The 14,896-nt window shown below is 34.9% G+C and overlaps 6 protein-coding genes across 6 annotated transcripts; 2 read left to right on the forward strand and 4 right to left on the reverse strand.

Annotated features, from left to right (window-relative positions):
* Positions 1-211: 211 nt before the first annotated feature.
* Positions 212-2,017, forward strand: NAEGRDRAFT_47023 (uncharacterized protein; the record flags this gene model as incomplete). Its single annotated transcript, XM_002680120.1, has 1 exon — positions 212-2,017. One exon carries the CDS (start codon positions 212-214, stop codon positions 2,015-2,017), a length of 1,806 nt encoding a protein of 601 aa, XP_002680166.1.
* A 1,093-nt stretch (positions 2,018-3,110) lies between these two features.
* NAEGRDRAFT_31574 (uncharacterized protein) lies at positions 3,111-4,800 on the reverse strand (the record flags this gene model as incomplete). The annotated part of the gene is made up of 3 exons (XM_002680241.1): positions 3,111-3,234; positions 3,288-3,649; positions 3,694-4,800. The coding sequence occupies 3 exons, from the start codon at positions 4,798-4,800 to the stop codon at positions 3,111-3,113; spliced, it is 1,593 nt and encodes a 530-aa protein (XP_002680287.1).
* Positions 4,801-4,980: 180 nt separating this feature from the next.
* NAEGRDRAFT_64383 (uncharacterized protein) lies at positions 4,981-5,586 on the reverse strand (the record flags this gene model as incomplete). The annotated part of the gene is made up of 1 exon (XM_002680242.1): positions 4,981-5,586. One exon carries the CDS (start codon positions 5,584-5,586, stop codon positions 4,981-4,983), a length of 606 nt encoding a protein of 201 aa, XP_002680288.1.
* A 105-nt stretch (positions 5,587-5,691) lies between these two features.
* Positions 5,692-8,551, reverse strand: NAEGRDRAFT_78765 (uncharacterized protein; the record flags this gene model as incomplete). The annotated part of the gene is made up of 2 exons (XM_002680243.1): positions 5,692-7,211; positions 7,252-8,551. The coding sequence occupies 2 exons, from the start codon at positions 8,549-8,551 to the stop codon at positions 5,731-5,733; spliced, it is 2,781 nt and encodes a 926-aa protein (XP_002680289.1). The 3' UTR covers positions 5,692-5,730.
* A 301-nt stretch (positions 8,552-8,852) lies between these two features.
* Positions 8,853-9,503, reverse strand: NAEGRDRAFT_64385 (uncharacterized protein; the record flags this gene model as incomplete). Its single annotated transcript, XM_002680244.1, has 1 exon — positions 8,853-9,503. The coding sequence occupies one exon, from the start codon at positions 9,501-9,503 to the stop codon at positions 8,853-8,855; it is 651 nt and encodes a 216-aa protein (XP_002680290.1).
* A 360-nt stretch (positions 9,504-9,863) lies between these two features.
* NAEGRDRAFT_64386 (uncharacterized protein) lies at positions 9,864-14,865 on the forward strand (the record flags this gene model as incomplete). Its single annotated transcript, XM_002680121.1, has 5 exons — positions 9,864-10,297; positions 10,346-11,681; positions 11,732-12,474; positions 13,103-14,166; positions 14,222-14,865. The coding sequence occupies 5 exons, from the start codon at positions 9,864-9,866 to the stop codon at positions 14,863-14,865; spliced, it is 4,221 nt and encodes a 1,406-aa protein (XP_002680167.1).
* Between the last annotated feature and the right edge of the window lie 31 nt (positions 14,866-14,896).

Consider the following 14,896-nt stretch of genomic DNA (forward strand, 5'->3'; position numbering starts at 1 on the left):
TTATTTAACAGATCTATCATAAAAAATGTTCACAAACCAAAAGCCACTAACCATCATCACATTACTACTACTCGTTGTCTTGTTTGTGTTTGGAGAAGGAAAACTGTCTTTCGCTCAGGACAAAGTTCTTGTCCACTCCTTTGCCAACAAGACATCAATTTCTCCTTTTTATTTCATAAACGGAGCTGAATTTCCAGGTGCAACTGGTTCCATGTCCCTCATTTCTGATGGTTTCAATTCTGGTACTTCTGCTAGAATTTCATATAACTTGACAGCTGGCGCCTATGTTGCTGCAATTTACAATTTTCCAACTCCACTCAGTTTTACAAAACTTACCTTTGCTATTCGATATGCATGTGCACAAAATGTCAAAGTTTCTTTTAGATTGACGGATTCTACTGGACAAACTTTCCAAATGACTGGACTAAACATGCCATTCGAATCTTTGATGAAAGGTTGGTCAGAGGTTTACTTTCAACCAACAAATGCAACTGAATTTTGGGGAGGAGCCAATGATGGAATATTTCACATGCCATTCAAACAATTTTCCATCGTTTTGGGTCTTGTAGAAAAGATTTCCTCAACTGTCGGCTGTCTAGATTTTGACAATTTCTATGCCATGAATGAAACTCAACCAATTCAATTGAATTTAACTAATAGAGTGGCAGTACCATGGCCAGGTGACATGTTGTCCAAGATGGGAGTCTGTGTCCATTCAGCAAATACTGCAGAATTGGATGCAGCCAAAAATGCAGGTTTTTCCATGATTAGAATTGACTTGTTTTGGTCATGGGTTGAATCCAGTCGTGGAAAATACGTCTGGACAAGCTTTGATTCAATTGTTACCAATTTGAAAGCTAGAAATATGACAGCTCTCTTTATTCTGACCTATAACAATGATTTATATAAGGATTCGAATGGTGGTTTCAATGCCACGACCATTGAGGCATTTGCAAATTATTCCAGAGCTGCTGCAAAACATTTTGCAGGAACTGGAACGAAATTTGAAATTTACAATGAGGCCAATGGAAATGGGTTTACAGGAGCGACGTATGCTCCATTGGCTGCAGCTGCAATTAAGGCAGTTCATGAGGGAGATTCGAATGCTAAAGTTTCGACTAGTGGATTGTCTGGATTTGATTATAATTTCTTAATTAATGAGTTGTTGGGTGGTGCTGGACAGGAGGCAGATGCCATTGGATTGCATCCGTATGGAGTTGGATATAAATCAGGAGTTGGATCGATGGTTGACGGAGCTAGACTTTACAAGAGCTATGTCAGTAAATATTTACAATCAACCAGAAGTTCCATTCCACCTGTATGGGATACTGAGATGGGTTTAACCTCTACAGATTACGATCCAACTGGAAGCACCAATGGACACAACTCTGTGGCCATGAGAATCCAAGCCAATCGTGCAGTTGAAAGATTACTTGCATCCATGGCCGTAGGTTTCGAAATGTTTCAATATTACGATCTGAGAAATGATGGAAATGATCCAACCAATCGTGAACACAACTTTGGCCTCCTCTTCAATAATTACACTGAAAAACCAGCTTTTAAATCAGTCAAGCAATTAAGCAAAATGGTTAGTGGAAAGATATTCGATTCATTTATTAGAACTGCACCTTCTCCGTTGACTGCCATGAGGTTTGTGAATGAGAATGAAACTCTTGTGATTGTTTTTGCACAAGTTCAGGATATTAAGGCAAAGATTGTGTTGGTTCAAACTCCAAAATTGATTCTTGATGTTTTTGGAAATCAATTGACAGCTAGTCAAAATTCATTGACAGTTACCGATAAGGATGGAGCAATTTATTTGTTGTATGACAATGAGAAGGTAACTCCTAGTAGTAGTTCAGTTTCTCCAAAGGCAACTTCTTCATCAAGTTTGAAACCAGGAGCTTCGAATAGAGCTATTGGAAAGTCAACAATAACTTCAGATTCAGGAGTTTCTAATAGATTTTATACATGTTTGATCGCCTGTTTGGCAATCTTGATGATCATGTTGCAATAACTATAAGAAATAGACTATTGTAGAAGTGTTGACATGTCATGACAGAAGAAAGTAATAAAAAAATTACAGTAAATGGGGTCTAAGGTTTCGTCAGTAAGTTTTAATGAAGAATAGTTTTGTTTAGTATGAAAAAGCAAGCATCTGTCATTTCCGAAACATATGGAATTGAAAAGGATCAAGTTATTGAACTATTCAAAACTATTGTAAGTGCGGTGAGAAACTATTAGAAACATTAATTTTTATTAGAGTAGAAGATATCCGTATGGATCAGTTCCGAGAGAAAGTTTAACCCACATTTTGAATTTGAGAAATCCAACAGGTCCAATGATAGATTCGCTATTCTAGTAAGTTTAGAATTGATGGAAATTGTTTATTCGAAATTGATGTACATCAATAGTTTATTCGATATTGATAATGACGGGGTCATTTCTATTGCGGAATATATTGCAGTGATGATTATGTGCCAGAGGGCAACACCAGAAGAAAAAGTTTTATTGTGAGTTTAATTCTTTCCATATTTGTATATTTAATATAATATTATTTTTTTATATTTTTTTAAATATTAAAAGCGCTTTTGAAATTTATGATACAGATAGAGTAAGTTTCAATCTTCATTTTAATTTTCCAACAAGAAATTCTAAACTTTCCATATATAGACAGGTAAAATTACCAAAGACGAAGTTGAACGAATGATTTGGCAATTATTCAAAAGTTTCCCAGCCGAATTTGAGAAAAGTGGTCTCTCAGTCGACCAATTCATTTCTGAATTCTTTCAAAAACTCGACACTGACCACGACAACTCAATTTCTCGAGAGGAATTTCTGAAAGTTGTTTTGGGTGATGATTTAGTTTCAAAAGCTCTACAAAATACAATCAATGCTACAATGTAAGATATCTTTAAGAAGTGAAATAAGGAAAATGATTTATTGAAATTATTGTGAAATAAAAAAGTCAGTTGTCTGGACTGTACTTTGGTACTTTGTCATGGGATAACGTCACGCTCATTTCAATTTCAATGAATATTTCACTTATAGATGGTGTAATAGTTTATACTCCATCACCACTACATTAATAGCAGTGATAGAGATTATCCTCAACATCCATCTTTTTCAGCACTGTTTCCTGATCTCTTGGTTATTGAGAGAAGGGTCATTTCCTCAGCTGCTGTAGGGTGAATTCCAATTGTATTATCAAAGTGTTCTTTTGTTGCTCCAGCTCTGTGTAAATTGTGTTAGTTTTAATTTCACAACCCAATTTCTAGAATACTTACTTGATGGCAACAGCAATTCCTTGAGTTATTTCGCCAGCATTAGCTCCAACATAGTGGAATCCAATAACCTTTTCATTGGCTGATTTTAGAGTAATGATTTTCATGAAAGTCTTGTTGGTATCTCTGTGAGATAATTGATGTTCTATTGGAGAATAAAGTGAAATGTACACTTCAATATCATCTTCGCCATATCTTTGGACAGCTTCCTCTTCAGAAAGTCCACAACATCCATATTCATAAGGGTGAGTGAATATCGACGTTGGAACATTGTCGTAATCCATTAATTCGGTACCCTTGTTGGTCAATCGACTGGCTAATAATTTACCAGCCCTAATTGCAACAGGTGTGAGTTCAGTTTTTTTCTATTTTTCCAATTAATTATAATTCAAGTATTCCATAAACCTACATTAATACAATCTCCAATGGCATAGATATGCTTCTTTGATGTTTGTTCATTGTCAGAGACGATAATTTTTCCACTTTCGTCCATATCCAAATCAATATTCAACTCCTTAGTGACAGCTCTCCTTCCAACTGCAAACATGATGGTTTTGTAATTTTCAGTATAAACTTGTTGAGTGGAAAGATCCTTATAATGAACTGTATATTCGCCTGTTGTTTCGTGGTCTGAAGATTTTTCAATTTTCACTGGAATGCACTGTTCCAAGAATTTTACACCTCTTTCTTTCATTCCATCCACAACTTTCCAGGCACACTCCTGGTCGAATCCTCTCAATGGAATGGAACGCATCATGACACTACTCTCATATCCTAATCCTTTGAGGAAACTTGCAGTTTCTAGGGCAATGTATGAAGCTCCAATCACGAGAGTTTTTCCAGGTTCTTCCTTCAATGAAAATATATCATCTGAAGTGATTGCATACTCTGTAGCGCCTGGAACGTCTTGTGGAATATTTGGTGTTCCACCAACACTCAAAATAATCACCTTTCCACTAATAGTTTTTGTAATTCCCTTCCTAGGATCAGTCAATTCCAACGTATGATCATCCACAAATCTTCCCTTCATATTCAAATAATATAATTTCTTTAAAGATGGATCTTCATTATCAAATGCATAGGTTTGAGTCACACTGGTTCTATATCCAAAATTCAATGACTTGATATATTGCTGTACATTTGCAACAAGTGTTTTCCAATCATGTTTTCCACTCAATTTTCCTTCCTGCTTTCCATCATTCCATCCAAAATATTCAGCATCATGATTAATTCCCTCTCCAATCAATGCCGAATTATGCATCAATTTCTTTGGAATACATCCAACATTAACACATGTTCCACCTAATTGCCACATCCATCCATTCAACTTTCCATTTCTTTCTCTCAACCATTGAGAAGAAGGATCCCGATAATCTAATAAACAAATTCTAGTTTCCTTCGATGATAAACTTGATAATTGCTTGGAGAGAGAAAGCCCGCCAGAACCTCCTCCAATCACAATGTAATCAAAATGGGCGGGAATTTCTTGTTTGTTGGTTGCGCCTCCTAAATTCATACCAAAATTACGATGTAACAAATTGCTTTGCTTCTTCGGAAGAGTTTGCGATTTGCCAATGAAAATTTGCGAGAGCTTCCGCCCAGTTTGATGTCGAAGCATTTTTTTTCTGATTGAAAAATTGCTTAATAATTTACTTCATTCTGATTGGTTTATTTACATTGTAAAGTATATTTAAAATTACTTTTTGATAACTGTTTTTTGAGAGGAACTCTTTTTTGGAATATTTGGTCCTCCTTTCACTTCTTCCATATGCTTTTGAACAATTTTCTTCAATTGTTTTAAGGTACTTTGAGATGGAACAATACCCTTCTTATTGACAGGAGTTGAACTGCTGGAAGTTTTGGTTGGTGGAGGAGGTGCTGATTGACCAGTGGTTGGTAACTTGTTCAACTTGTTAAGCATTCTCATCCTGTAAGAAAGTAACATTCTATCAATTTGTTTCAAATTATTCACACGATTGGAATCTTGAATCATTTGAATTCTTTCTCTTCCCTGACGACTGACCAATGCCTTCTTTGTGGTCCATTCCTTCTTGTTAATGGTTGCAAGACGAAATTTTTCCCTCTTACAGATGAGACTTGGTCTAGCATTAGAATAGTGATGTGTTGGAATTGTCTGGACGGCCCAATCCTTGTTGAAGATTCCCTTTTGTCTATTATCTCTAAATTTCAAGCTGGAGGAGAGATTTGGACGATGTGTAACTGTTCTACGATTGAGTGATTTGCGAGCAACTTTAAATCTTGCTAAATGAACTCGTTTAGTGACTGATTGTGGTCTGATCATTTTCTTTTTAGTTTCGAATGTTTGTTAGTGGTGGTGTTGAAGTAGAAAAAGTGAAATGGTTTTGTGCTAAACGAGTGTGGTAGTTGATTGCTGCTATTATGAATAACAAATTTGGAAATGTTATTTATTTGAACATTTTCCAATTTATACATTTTCTACAACTGTTATTTCCTTCTTTTCGTGGAACTCTTTTGGTACATTAAACAATGAAATTACAGTTTCCAAATTTTTGCAATAGTCCAAAATTTTCTCTGAACCTGCCATGGAACTATCCAAATAAGATAATTGAGAAAAATGTAAGAATTTCAAGTTTGGGAAATAATTAAATGCTGAATAATCAATGAATGACATGCCTCCTGATGTAATTGTTAAATGGGTAAGATTTGGAAGAGCACTGGTATTCACACATCCAGAGAGTTGGCCAATATAACTTGTACAGTGAATTGGAATGTAGGTGCCAAACTTTTTCTTGTAGGATGATCTGTATTGGAGTTCAATTCTTGTCAGTAGGGGCCTTTTATCACATCCCTTTAAAAATTTGGTGCCGTTTTGTGGCTTTAAGCTGCTAATGTTGCACAATGACAATGATTTCATATTTGGATAATTGGTAGGGTCAGAAAGGGAATCAAAATACTCAGTATCATAGCTGGTGTCTTGAATTCTCAGAGATTCCAAACTAGTACTATCCTTGAAAATAGAGTTCAGTAGATTTACAACATCCACAGAGCAATTAATAATTTCTAATGTCTTGTAGTTATGTACATTTTGTCTATAAATATTCATCTTGGCTGCTGATATTGTTTGATTACTTTTCCAATTTGTTATTGTCAATCGTTGAATTTCAGTCTTAGTATTGAACAATTCAAAATAGCTGACAGATATGGTAAGAGTCTTGATTTGCTTTGTCAATAGAGTTCTAAAACTATCTCCTTGATTAATTGAGGAGAGAGAGTTGACATAGGCTTTGTCAATAAGTGGACATTCCAAATCTACAATATTTTTCACCCTGTCTAGTATTGTTCCATCTGCCACAAAGTTTGGTCCTTGTATACTCAACATTTGAATATCACGTTCCAATGTAAAGTTTGTCAACTGGTTGCTCTTAATGTAGACTGAATCAGATCCTCCTTTCAATCCAGGTCCTAATCTCAAGTCATACAAGTTTGGACACTTGATAGTAATAGAATTATAGGTTAAAAGACAGATATTTTCCAGAGTTGAGGACTCAATTGTAACTTGCTTGTTGTGGTTTGAGGAATTGTTATAAACTAGGAGAGTTTTCAAATTGGGTAATCTTATAAGATTGATATGGGAAAGAACTTGTTCAGTAGTGTGTAATTCTTCAATATTTACAAGGAGAGGGAAAATTTTGGCATTCTTTTCTGTAATCTTTCCAATTTTTAATTTACGAATAGTTGACGGGAATTGAATAAGGTCTGACTCGTTTAGTGTTTCCATTTCTAATTCAATCAAATTCTTGAATCTATTAAGTTCAGAAACAATGGTACAACCCTTCCTATATGATGCTGAATCCACTAACTTTAAAGATTTGATATTTTCCAAATTGGCAACCACTGGTAGCATTTCATCAAAGAAAACCGAGTAGGTAACACAAAGTTTTGTCACTATTTTGGGTCAGCACATTTCTTTCAAATAAGAACTTACACTTTTTAGATTTGAAACAATATGTCATGTCTTCAGTTTCTTTCATTCTCAATAGGAGAGATAGATCCAATCTCTTTAGATTTTCAAATTCGGGCAATTTAGATTCATCAACTTTCAAAATGACCAACTCCTCAATGCTTGCAGGATCTTCAAATTCAACATGCTTGTCGAAAAGTTTTGCAATATTAGTACCAGTCGGAATGGTTTTCTTGCTTGAAGATCTAATGTCGAGGAATCCCCAAAGTGAGATGAACTCTGGTTCAAATATTGACTTGTTGATTTTAGGGAAAACCTGTGCAATGTCAGAGTCATTGGTTTCAATACTTGAATCATCCCAAGCAACTCTATATTTGGCATCTCTGTATTTGGCATTTGGAAAGACAACACCACTCGAGGCAAACCATTTAATTAGCCTTTGAGGAATGTCCCAAACTGTATAAATATTTTCCAATCTCCAAGAAATGTACTTCTTATAAATTTCCACAAAATGCAATACTGAGTAGTCTGCATCAAAATCCAAATTAAAACAGCTCAGAGCACATGGATGCGAGCTAGCAGTGTGCCATGTTTTGCAAACTTGAGAAGCTTTAAGAAAATCAGAAAAGTCTAAAAAGGAGAAAACAGTAGACCAAATCTCTGGCAATTGAACAGTGTTCAATAATCCATACTCACTCATATCATGATTCTTTCCACGGAATAGTAATAACTCTGCTGATTTGCACAGATCACCCAATTTTGCAACCTTGTTTTGCAAATGTTTCAAGATTGTTATAATGCCTTGACGTTCTGCTGATGGAAGGCTTGGATAATTTAATTCCACAGAATCAAGAAAAGCAATTGATTCCTTTACGTGATTAACAGCTTGCATCGTAAATTCATTATCAAATTTGATTGAATCCAAGGATACTTCAACCTCCTCTTCTTTTACATCCATCATATCATACTGTTCTGTATTTTCATCAAGTGGTGTTGATTTATCATTGGCCTCCTCCTCTTCATCAGTTTTATCCTTCTTCTTTGATTTCTTTTTCTTTGGTTCTTCAGCTTCTTCCTCCTCAACATTTGATGACGATGATGCAGAAGACTTCTTATTCTTCTTCTTTGGCTTTTCCGAATCATCATTCTTTTTCTTTCTCTTCCTCTTGGTCTTTTCCTTATAATCAGAATCATCCTCCACTTCAATCACCACTCTATCATCCTCCTCTACTTCTTCCTCTTGCTTACGTTCCTCCTCCTCGTGATCATCAGATGAATCTGCTTTTGTCTTGGCCTTTTTACGTCTTGCTGTTCGTGGTGGCATTTTTTTTAAAATAAAATCACAAGAACCATAACAATCGAAATGTAAAACGAAAAGCAGCGTTCTCAAGCATCACGTTTTACATGAATTCCTAATTAATGATGATAAAATTCTCACCACACAACCTGAAGCTATGTGAAGCAAAAACCAACAAGGCAAAGCTGGCTGATCGATTCAAAGAATCTAGTGAAGATTGACTTTTGGTGTTGACGTGAATGGAGAATGACAGGGAATTTTGCTTGAACGTGATGTATAAATAATTTACAATGTGAAAAATCATTACAAATGATTGAATGATAAATTATTATTGATAGTAAATGTGATGGTTCCTCATAAAATTTTCCACATCTGAACAAACAAGATCTTGAATGGATTCTCCTTGTTTAGCTCTCTTTCGAACGAGTGTTGAACTACATTCCTCCTGCATAGTTGTTTCAATATGATAAATATCCTTCTCCCCTTTTCCTATATTACTCAATTGAGAATGTGATGGTCTCTGTAAAATTCCAACTCCAATTTGCAATTTTTTAGGGAATGACAATACATATCTACACTTGTTAATATGATCAGAACCACACAAGTAAATCAACTTGATTGGGGTTTGAGGAAATTCCTGCTTGATAAACTCATTCAAAGATATAGAGACTTCTGGGAAATCAACAAATCCATCACACTCAACTGATTCCCATGCATCAACACTCAAAAAAGGACTCACATCCAAATGTTCCTTCTCAGCTTGTTCAATAGAAATCTCACATAATTTCAATCGAGTTTCTGTCTCTATAAAATCCTCTTGTAATTTACTGGCAACATAACTCTTATGTGAAGGTGATATAAACGCTCCTACAACATGAATTCCATATTGTTCCTCGAGAGCCTTTTTACACAAGTAGAATGTCTCAATGTGCATCCTATGAACTGGACAATAACTCCCCGTACTCAATATAATGGCCATCTGTGTTTTATTCCAATCTCTACCATCATCATTTTGCTGTTGTTTTTTAAATTTTTGTATATTTTGTTTGACTTTATCGAGTGGAGTTGTCTTGTTATTCCTATCCGGATTCCTATGAAGAAACATGATCAAGTAAATTCAATTAATTTTTTTCTTGTTTGTTGTTACTGAGAACTCTCTTGAAGGATGAACCAATATTGTAATAGTAGATTGTTGCCACAAAATTCAGAAAAAAAAAAAGATACGTTGTCGCCGCCACATCATCGCATACAAACGATCAATTAATTGGTGCCAAAATTACATCATCACACCTTTTGTAAATTAAATAGTTTTTGTCGTCATCAAATTATTCATCATAAAATGCAACGTGTCTCTCCGAATATTAATCTTCATAATGAAATTTGGGATAACACTACAACAAAAGACATTCCACAAATATTGAAAAATACATCTCCATCACCAAAGTTTTGGAGAAGAGAGGATATTCTGGTTCCCAATACAAAAATTCAGGTAAAAAAGGAAATTGAGACAATTCATTTGTTGGAAGAGGAAGAATTTGATTCAACAGAAAGAGAGGAAGAGGAAGAGTATGAAACGGAGGAAATTGTGAATCATGATAGGTGTATCCTATTGAAAAATATTTTAAGTGAAGAAGAGTGCGAGAATTTGGTTTCAGTTACTGAAAAATTAGGGTATAATTCTATTGAACATGAATATGTGAAAGAGTATCGTAATAGTGAGAGAGTTGTAGTGACTAGTAAGAAGCTTGCCAATATCATTTGGGAAAGAATGATGTAAGTTATCAGATCAGCAATTTATTTTACAATTTCATCACACAACAGCCCACATTTGAAAAAGTCTGATTTCAATGGTGTAAAACCTTATGGTTTCGACAATAAGGGAAGATGGATTCCAATAGGGCTAAACAGCTGTCACAGATTTAACAAATATTCTGAGAAAACCTTCTTCAAACCCCACATGGATGCTCAACATTGTAATAATGATAATGAGAGAAGTATTTTCACTGTATTGATTTATCTCAATCACTCTCTATATGGAACTAGATTATTGAAAAAGGTTCCAAATCCCAACTCAAATGATGACCCCTCTGTTATGAGTTTCCAAGAGTTGCAATATGTACAACCAAGAATAGGTAATATTTTAATATTCAATCATGACCTCTATCACAGTGGAGATTCAGTTCGATATGGTAGCAAGTATATTATTAGAACAGAAATGATTTTCAAAAGAGTTGACTCTGAGAGTATTCACAGAATGGACTATAGAAACACTGAAGAATTTTTGAAAGTTAAACAACTTGTTGACGAATCCACAGAATTGGAAAAACAAGGAATGGTCAGAGAATCAACTTTGAAATATTTGAAAGCTCACCAGGCCCAAGTTGATTTATCACACTCTCTCAGATCGGATAATACTGAAAAACATTATAGCTTTATAGAACAAGAACTTCCAGAAGAAATATTTGCTCATATTTTCAAATACCTTCCTGTGACTGACGTTGTAAAGAGCGTGTTTTATTTGAACAGGGATATCAATGAGTATGCAAGAAATGCACAATTGTGGAAAGAATTATATCAACAAAAATGGCCTTCAAAGTTGACTGTTAATAACGTTGTTGCATATAAGTATAACTATAATTATTCCAAATCTGAAAATGTCCCACCAAACTATATAGATGTGGAGAGTGCTGAAAACCAAGCTATTGCAAATATTGAATCAGAGAGAACCAGTATTTTTGGTGAGACGCTCAAAGATTGGTATCAAACTTTTATTTGCAGAGCTAATATGGAACTTTCGTTTTGTCCTGTCTTGTTAGATATTGGTGCAAAGAATTACAGATTTGGATTGGCTAGAGATAGTGCCTTTTTCACATCTTGCTCATTAGTTGGGCAACCAGATCATCCTCACTTTTATTTACCTAACTATGGCATGGACGATATTGTGGTTGGTGATAGATACATCCTCACCATTCATCACTGCTCGTCTTTACCCCTCCTGGCAACAAATGGACAAATAGTAGATTTTAACAACTTGAAGATTCTTTTGTGCCAAGTTTATGGTGATGATTTAAACGTTAAATTGAGAGAACATCCACTCCTTCTTGCAGTATCTCCAATGTGGAGTCAAGATGATTTGAACCGAATTAGAAAGATTGTGGTAAGTTTGAAATATTCAATTCATTTATTACAAAAAAATTAATAATTCAGTTTGAGTTGGAAATTCCTGCACTATGCATGGTTGATTCGAGAGAACTTGTTTCAAATTACTACCAAAAACCAAATTCCATACTAGTTCATATTGGTGCCTCCGGAAATATGTGTACTGCAATTCAAAATCACAAGCCTCTTCAGGACACCTTTTCAAGTGAGACTTTAAATCTGAAACAAATTCTTTCTCAATTTACATCAAGAACTCAATCATACTATTACGAACAATATAACTCATGGGATCAGGAATTACATCAGGGCGCTATTGTTCCTCCAATCTTGCAGGATGAAGATGTTGCTGCTTATAGGAAATTTGTTTCTGAACTCGGAAGATGTAAACTTGGACAAGAATCAGCCTATAATCGTACCTATTTATCTGCAGAACAGAGAGTTTCAATTGGTGAGAGTATTTTACTGTCAACATTAAGTCAATTCACTAAATGCATCCAAACTGTAATCCACTCAACACAACTCACCGATTTAGAAAAGCAACAAATCTTACAAAATATTGTGATTGTTGGAGGATTTTCTCACGTGAAAAATCTTACTTCCAAGCTTACTGAACTCATTTCAAAAATCTACAATGACATTCCTTTCAAAATCACTCCAACCTTCACCTACCAATCCTTCCATGAAGTACAAAGTGTCAATAGAAAAGGAATTAAGTACAGCCATTTTGGGGCTTGTTATGATGTGATTGGAGGTGCTAAGATCCTCGCCTCTCTCAATAACTTTATCGATATGTGCACTTTTATTGATGAATAAAACAATAATTTCAGAGTCAGTCTATTACATTTGCTTCAGTAACACCAACCTTCACAACAAATTCCAGCATGTGAACCAGCCCTATTCTCAACTTTGCCTAATTCACTATCAATAGATGCGCATCAAGCCATTTTAGAATTTTCCTCTTTCAAAATCATAAAAAATTTTAAACCAATCCAAAAATTCAACGCTCCACAAATATTAAATTACAAGATAATATAATATAATTGAAAATTGGAAAACAATAAACACACTAAACACACATATGGAAACAGATAAAGTTGTTGTAGAAGAAGGAGCAACCACCACCACCACCTCTGATACTACCACTCTCTCCGAACTCTCCACTCATTGGATCCATCTTCATCAAATAATAATACAAATAATACAACTAATAATAAGAATAATAACAAGAATGATAATAACAACAACAATCGGAGAGAACCAATCTCTCAGGATTCATATAGCAGTAGTGGTGATTCATCATCTTCATCCACATCAAGTTGTTCATCGAGTCAACAACAACAACAACAACACGAATTAATACCAACAACAACAATAGCAACAGACTATTACAAATAATACAATATTAAACAATCAGCACAGCTCGACTCTCCCAACAACTCCAATTAAAAGTAATTTCCTAACCAAGGAGGAAGAAGAGGAAAATCAAATCATTATTCATAGTAGTCGAGGAGATGAACAACAGGAAAAACAACAAGAGGAATTACTAGCCTTACAAAATCAAATTTTCCTCTCACAGACTGGTATTTCAGAGACACCAATACTTGATAGTGCTGGTAGAGTTTTATTCGCTCATAAAACTTCATCGATGAGTATGACACACGATCAGCAGCAACAACATCAACTTGTACCAACATCACCATCGAGAAGTAGAATTCTATCAAATGTATCATCATCAGGTGTTGGTACTGCTGGTGGATTGAATAATCAAGATGTCATTGGAGCTAGAGATGTAATGCTATTAACACCAACTAAACAACATCAACAACATAACAATAATTTGGCATCTCCTAAAGGGTCTGAGAAATCCTCATCTCGACATTTTGCTCTATTTGATAGTGCAGATTTGGAAGAGGAGAAGCACCAATCGGAAAAGTTTACAACTTTGGAAAGTAATAGGGAATCACTTAAATTAATGAAGAGAAGACATCGAGAAAATTATCTACCAGAGACTTTTCTTCACTTTTGTAAACATGAAACATCTAAGATTTATGGTTGGAGTTTAGAGAGCGAGAAACATTCTGTCCAATTTTATAACAAATCGATATCACTTCATTCATTGACAACTGGAGACTTTTCTGCAATTTCTAGGTTAACTTCACAAAATACTTTAGAAAGTACCAGTACACAGGATTTATCGAAAAATTTACGATTCAAGCAAACACCAATGATTAACGATTCTGTTAATTTTGTAATTGCCAATAGATTTGTTGGTATTTTGAGTGATACGAATTTTAGGGATGCATATTTGGCTTGTAAGGATATTCAATTGAGAAAACAAGCAAAACAAATGGAAGAAGTTGTAGTTTTGGAAAGTTATTATCATGTGGAAGGACCTGAAATTACTGATTCACGAAAATCTAAGATACCAGATGAGAGTTTTGATATTATTTATCAGAGAACCTCATCACCGAATACTCTATTTGGTAGGTTTTTTGTTCATTTTGGAGGATATTAATGTTTCTTATATTATTGGAATAGTTTCAAAGAGAGAATATCTCACAGCAAGATACTTTATTGAGGAATCGGAACGATTAATTATTTTGGAAAGATCTATCGAAAAGATACTTCCCATTCCATCAATGCTTCAAGCACTGACCATGGAGAATGATAAGATACTGAACGATTTCAAGAATGAGCATCATCATCACCATCTGAGTGAAACAAACACTCCACTTCAATCCAATAATAATTTACAAAATGATATTTCACTTTCTCCTTCACAACGACAACGTAGTAGGAGTGTTGGAATGAGCAATTCTAGTAGGCCAATAAGTGAAATTCACATGACACCACTCTCTGCCAGAACAACTACATCATCTCATATTTTACAACAAAGCGCTCCGAATTTAACTTTACAACCCTATCCAAACGACACCCTCAAAACCACACTTGCAAGCAGCACTGCTCCAACTCAGAAAGGTGTGGTTCGAGCTAATATTTTATTCCAAATTTTGATATTTGATCGATTGAGCGATACGGAGACCAAGTTCCAGATCATTAATAATGTAGATGTTAAGGGGTGGCTTAAATCTTGGAATTCCATTACTCAGAAGAGTACGCCACACAAAATATTTGAAGATTTTGTTGATGTAATTGAAGAGCACAAGAAGAATACAAAGTAGAACTTTGCAAGAAAATTAAAGCCCTTCACCT

The sequence above is a fragment of the Naegleria gruberi genome (genome assembly GCF_000004985.1).
Source record: "Naegleria gruberi genomic scaffold NAEGRscaffold_10, whole genome shotgun sequence".
Lineage (NCBI taxonomy): Eukaryota > Heterolobosea > Eutetramitea > Acrasida > Naegleriidae > Naegleria > Naegleria gruberi.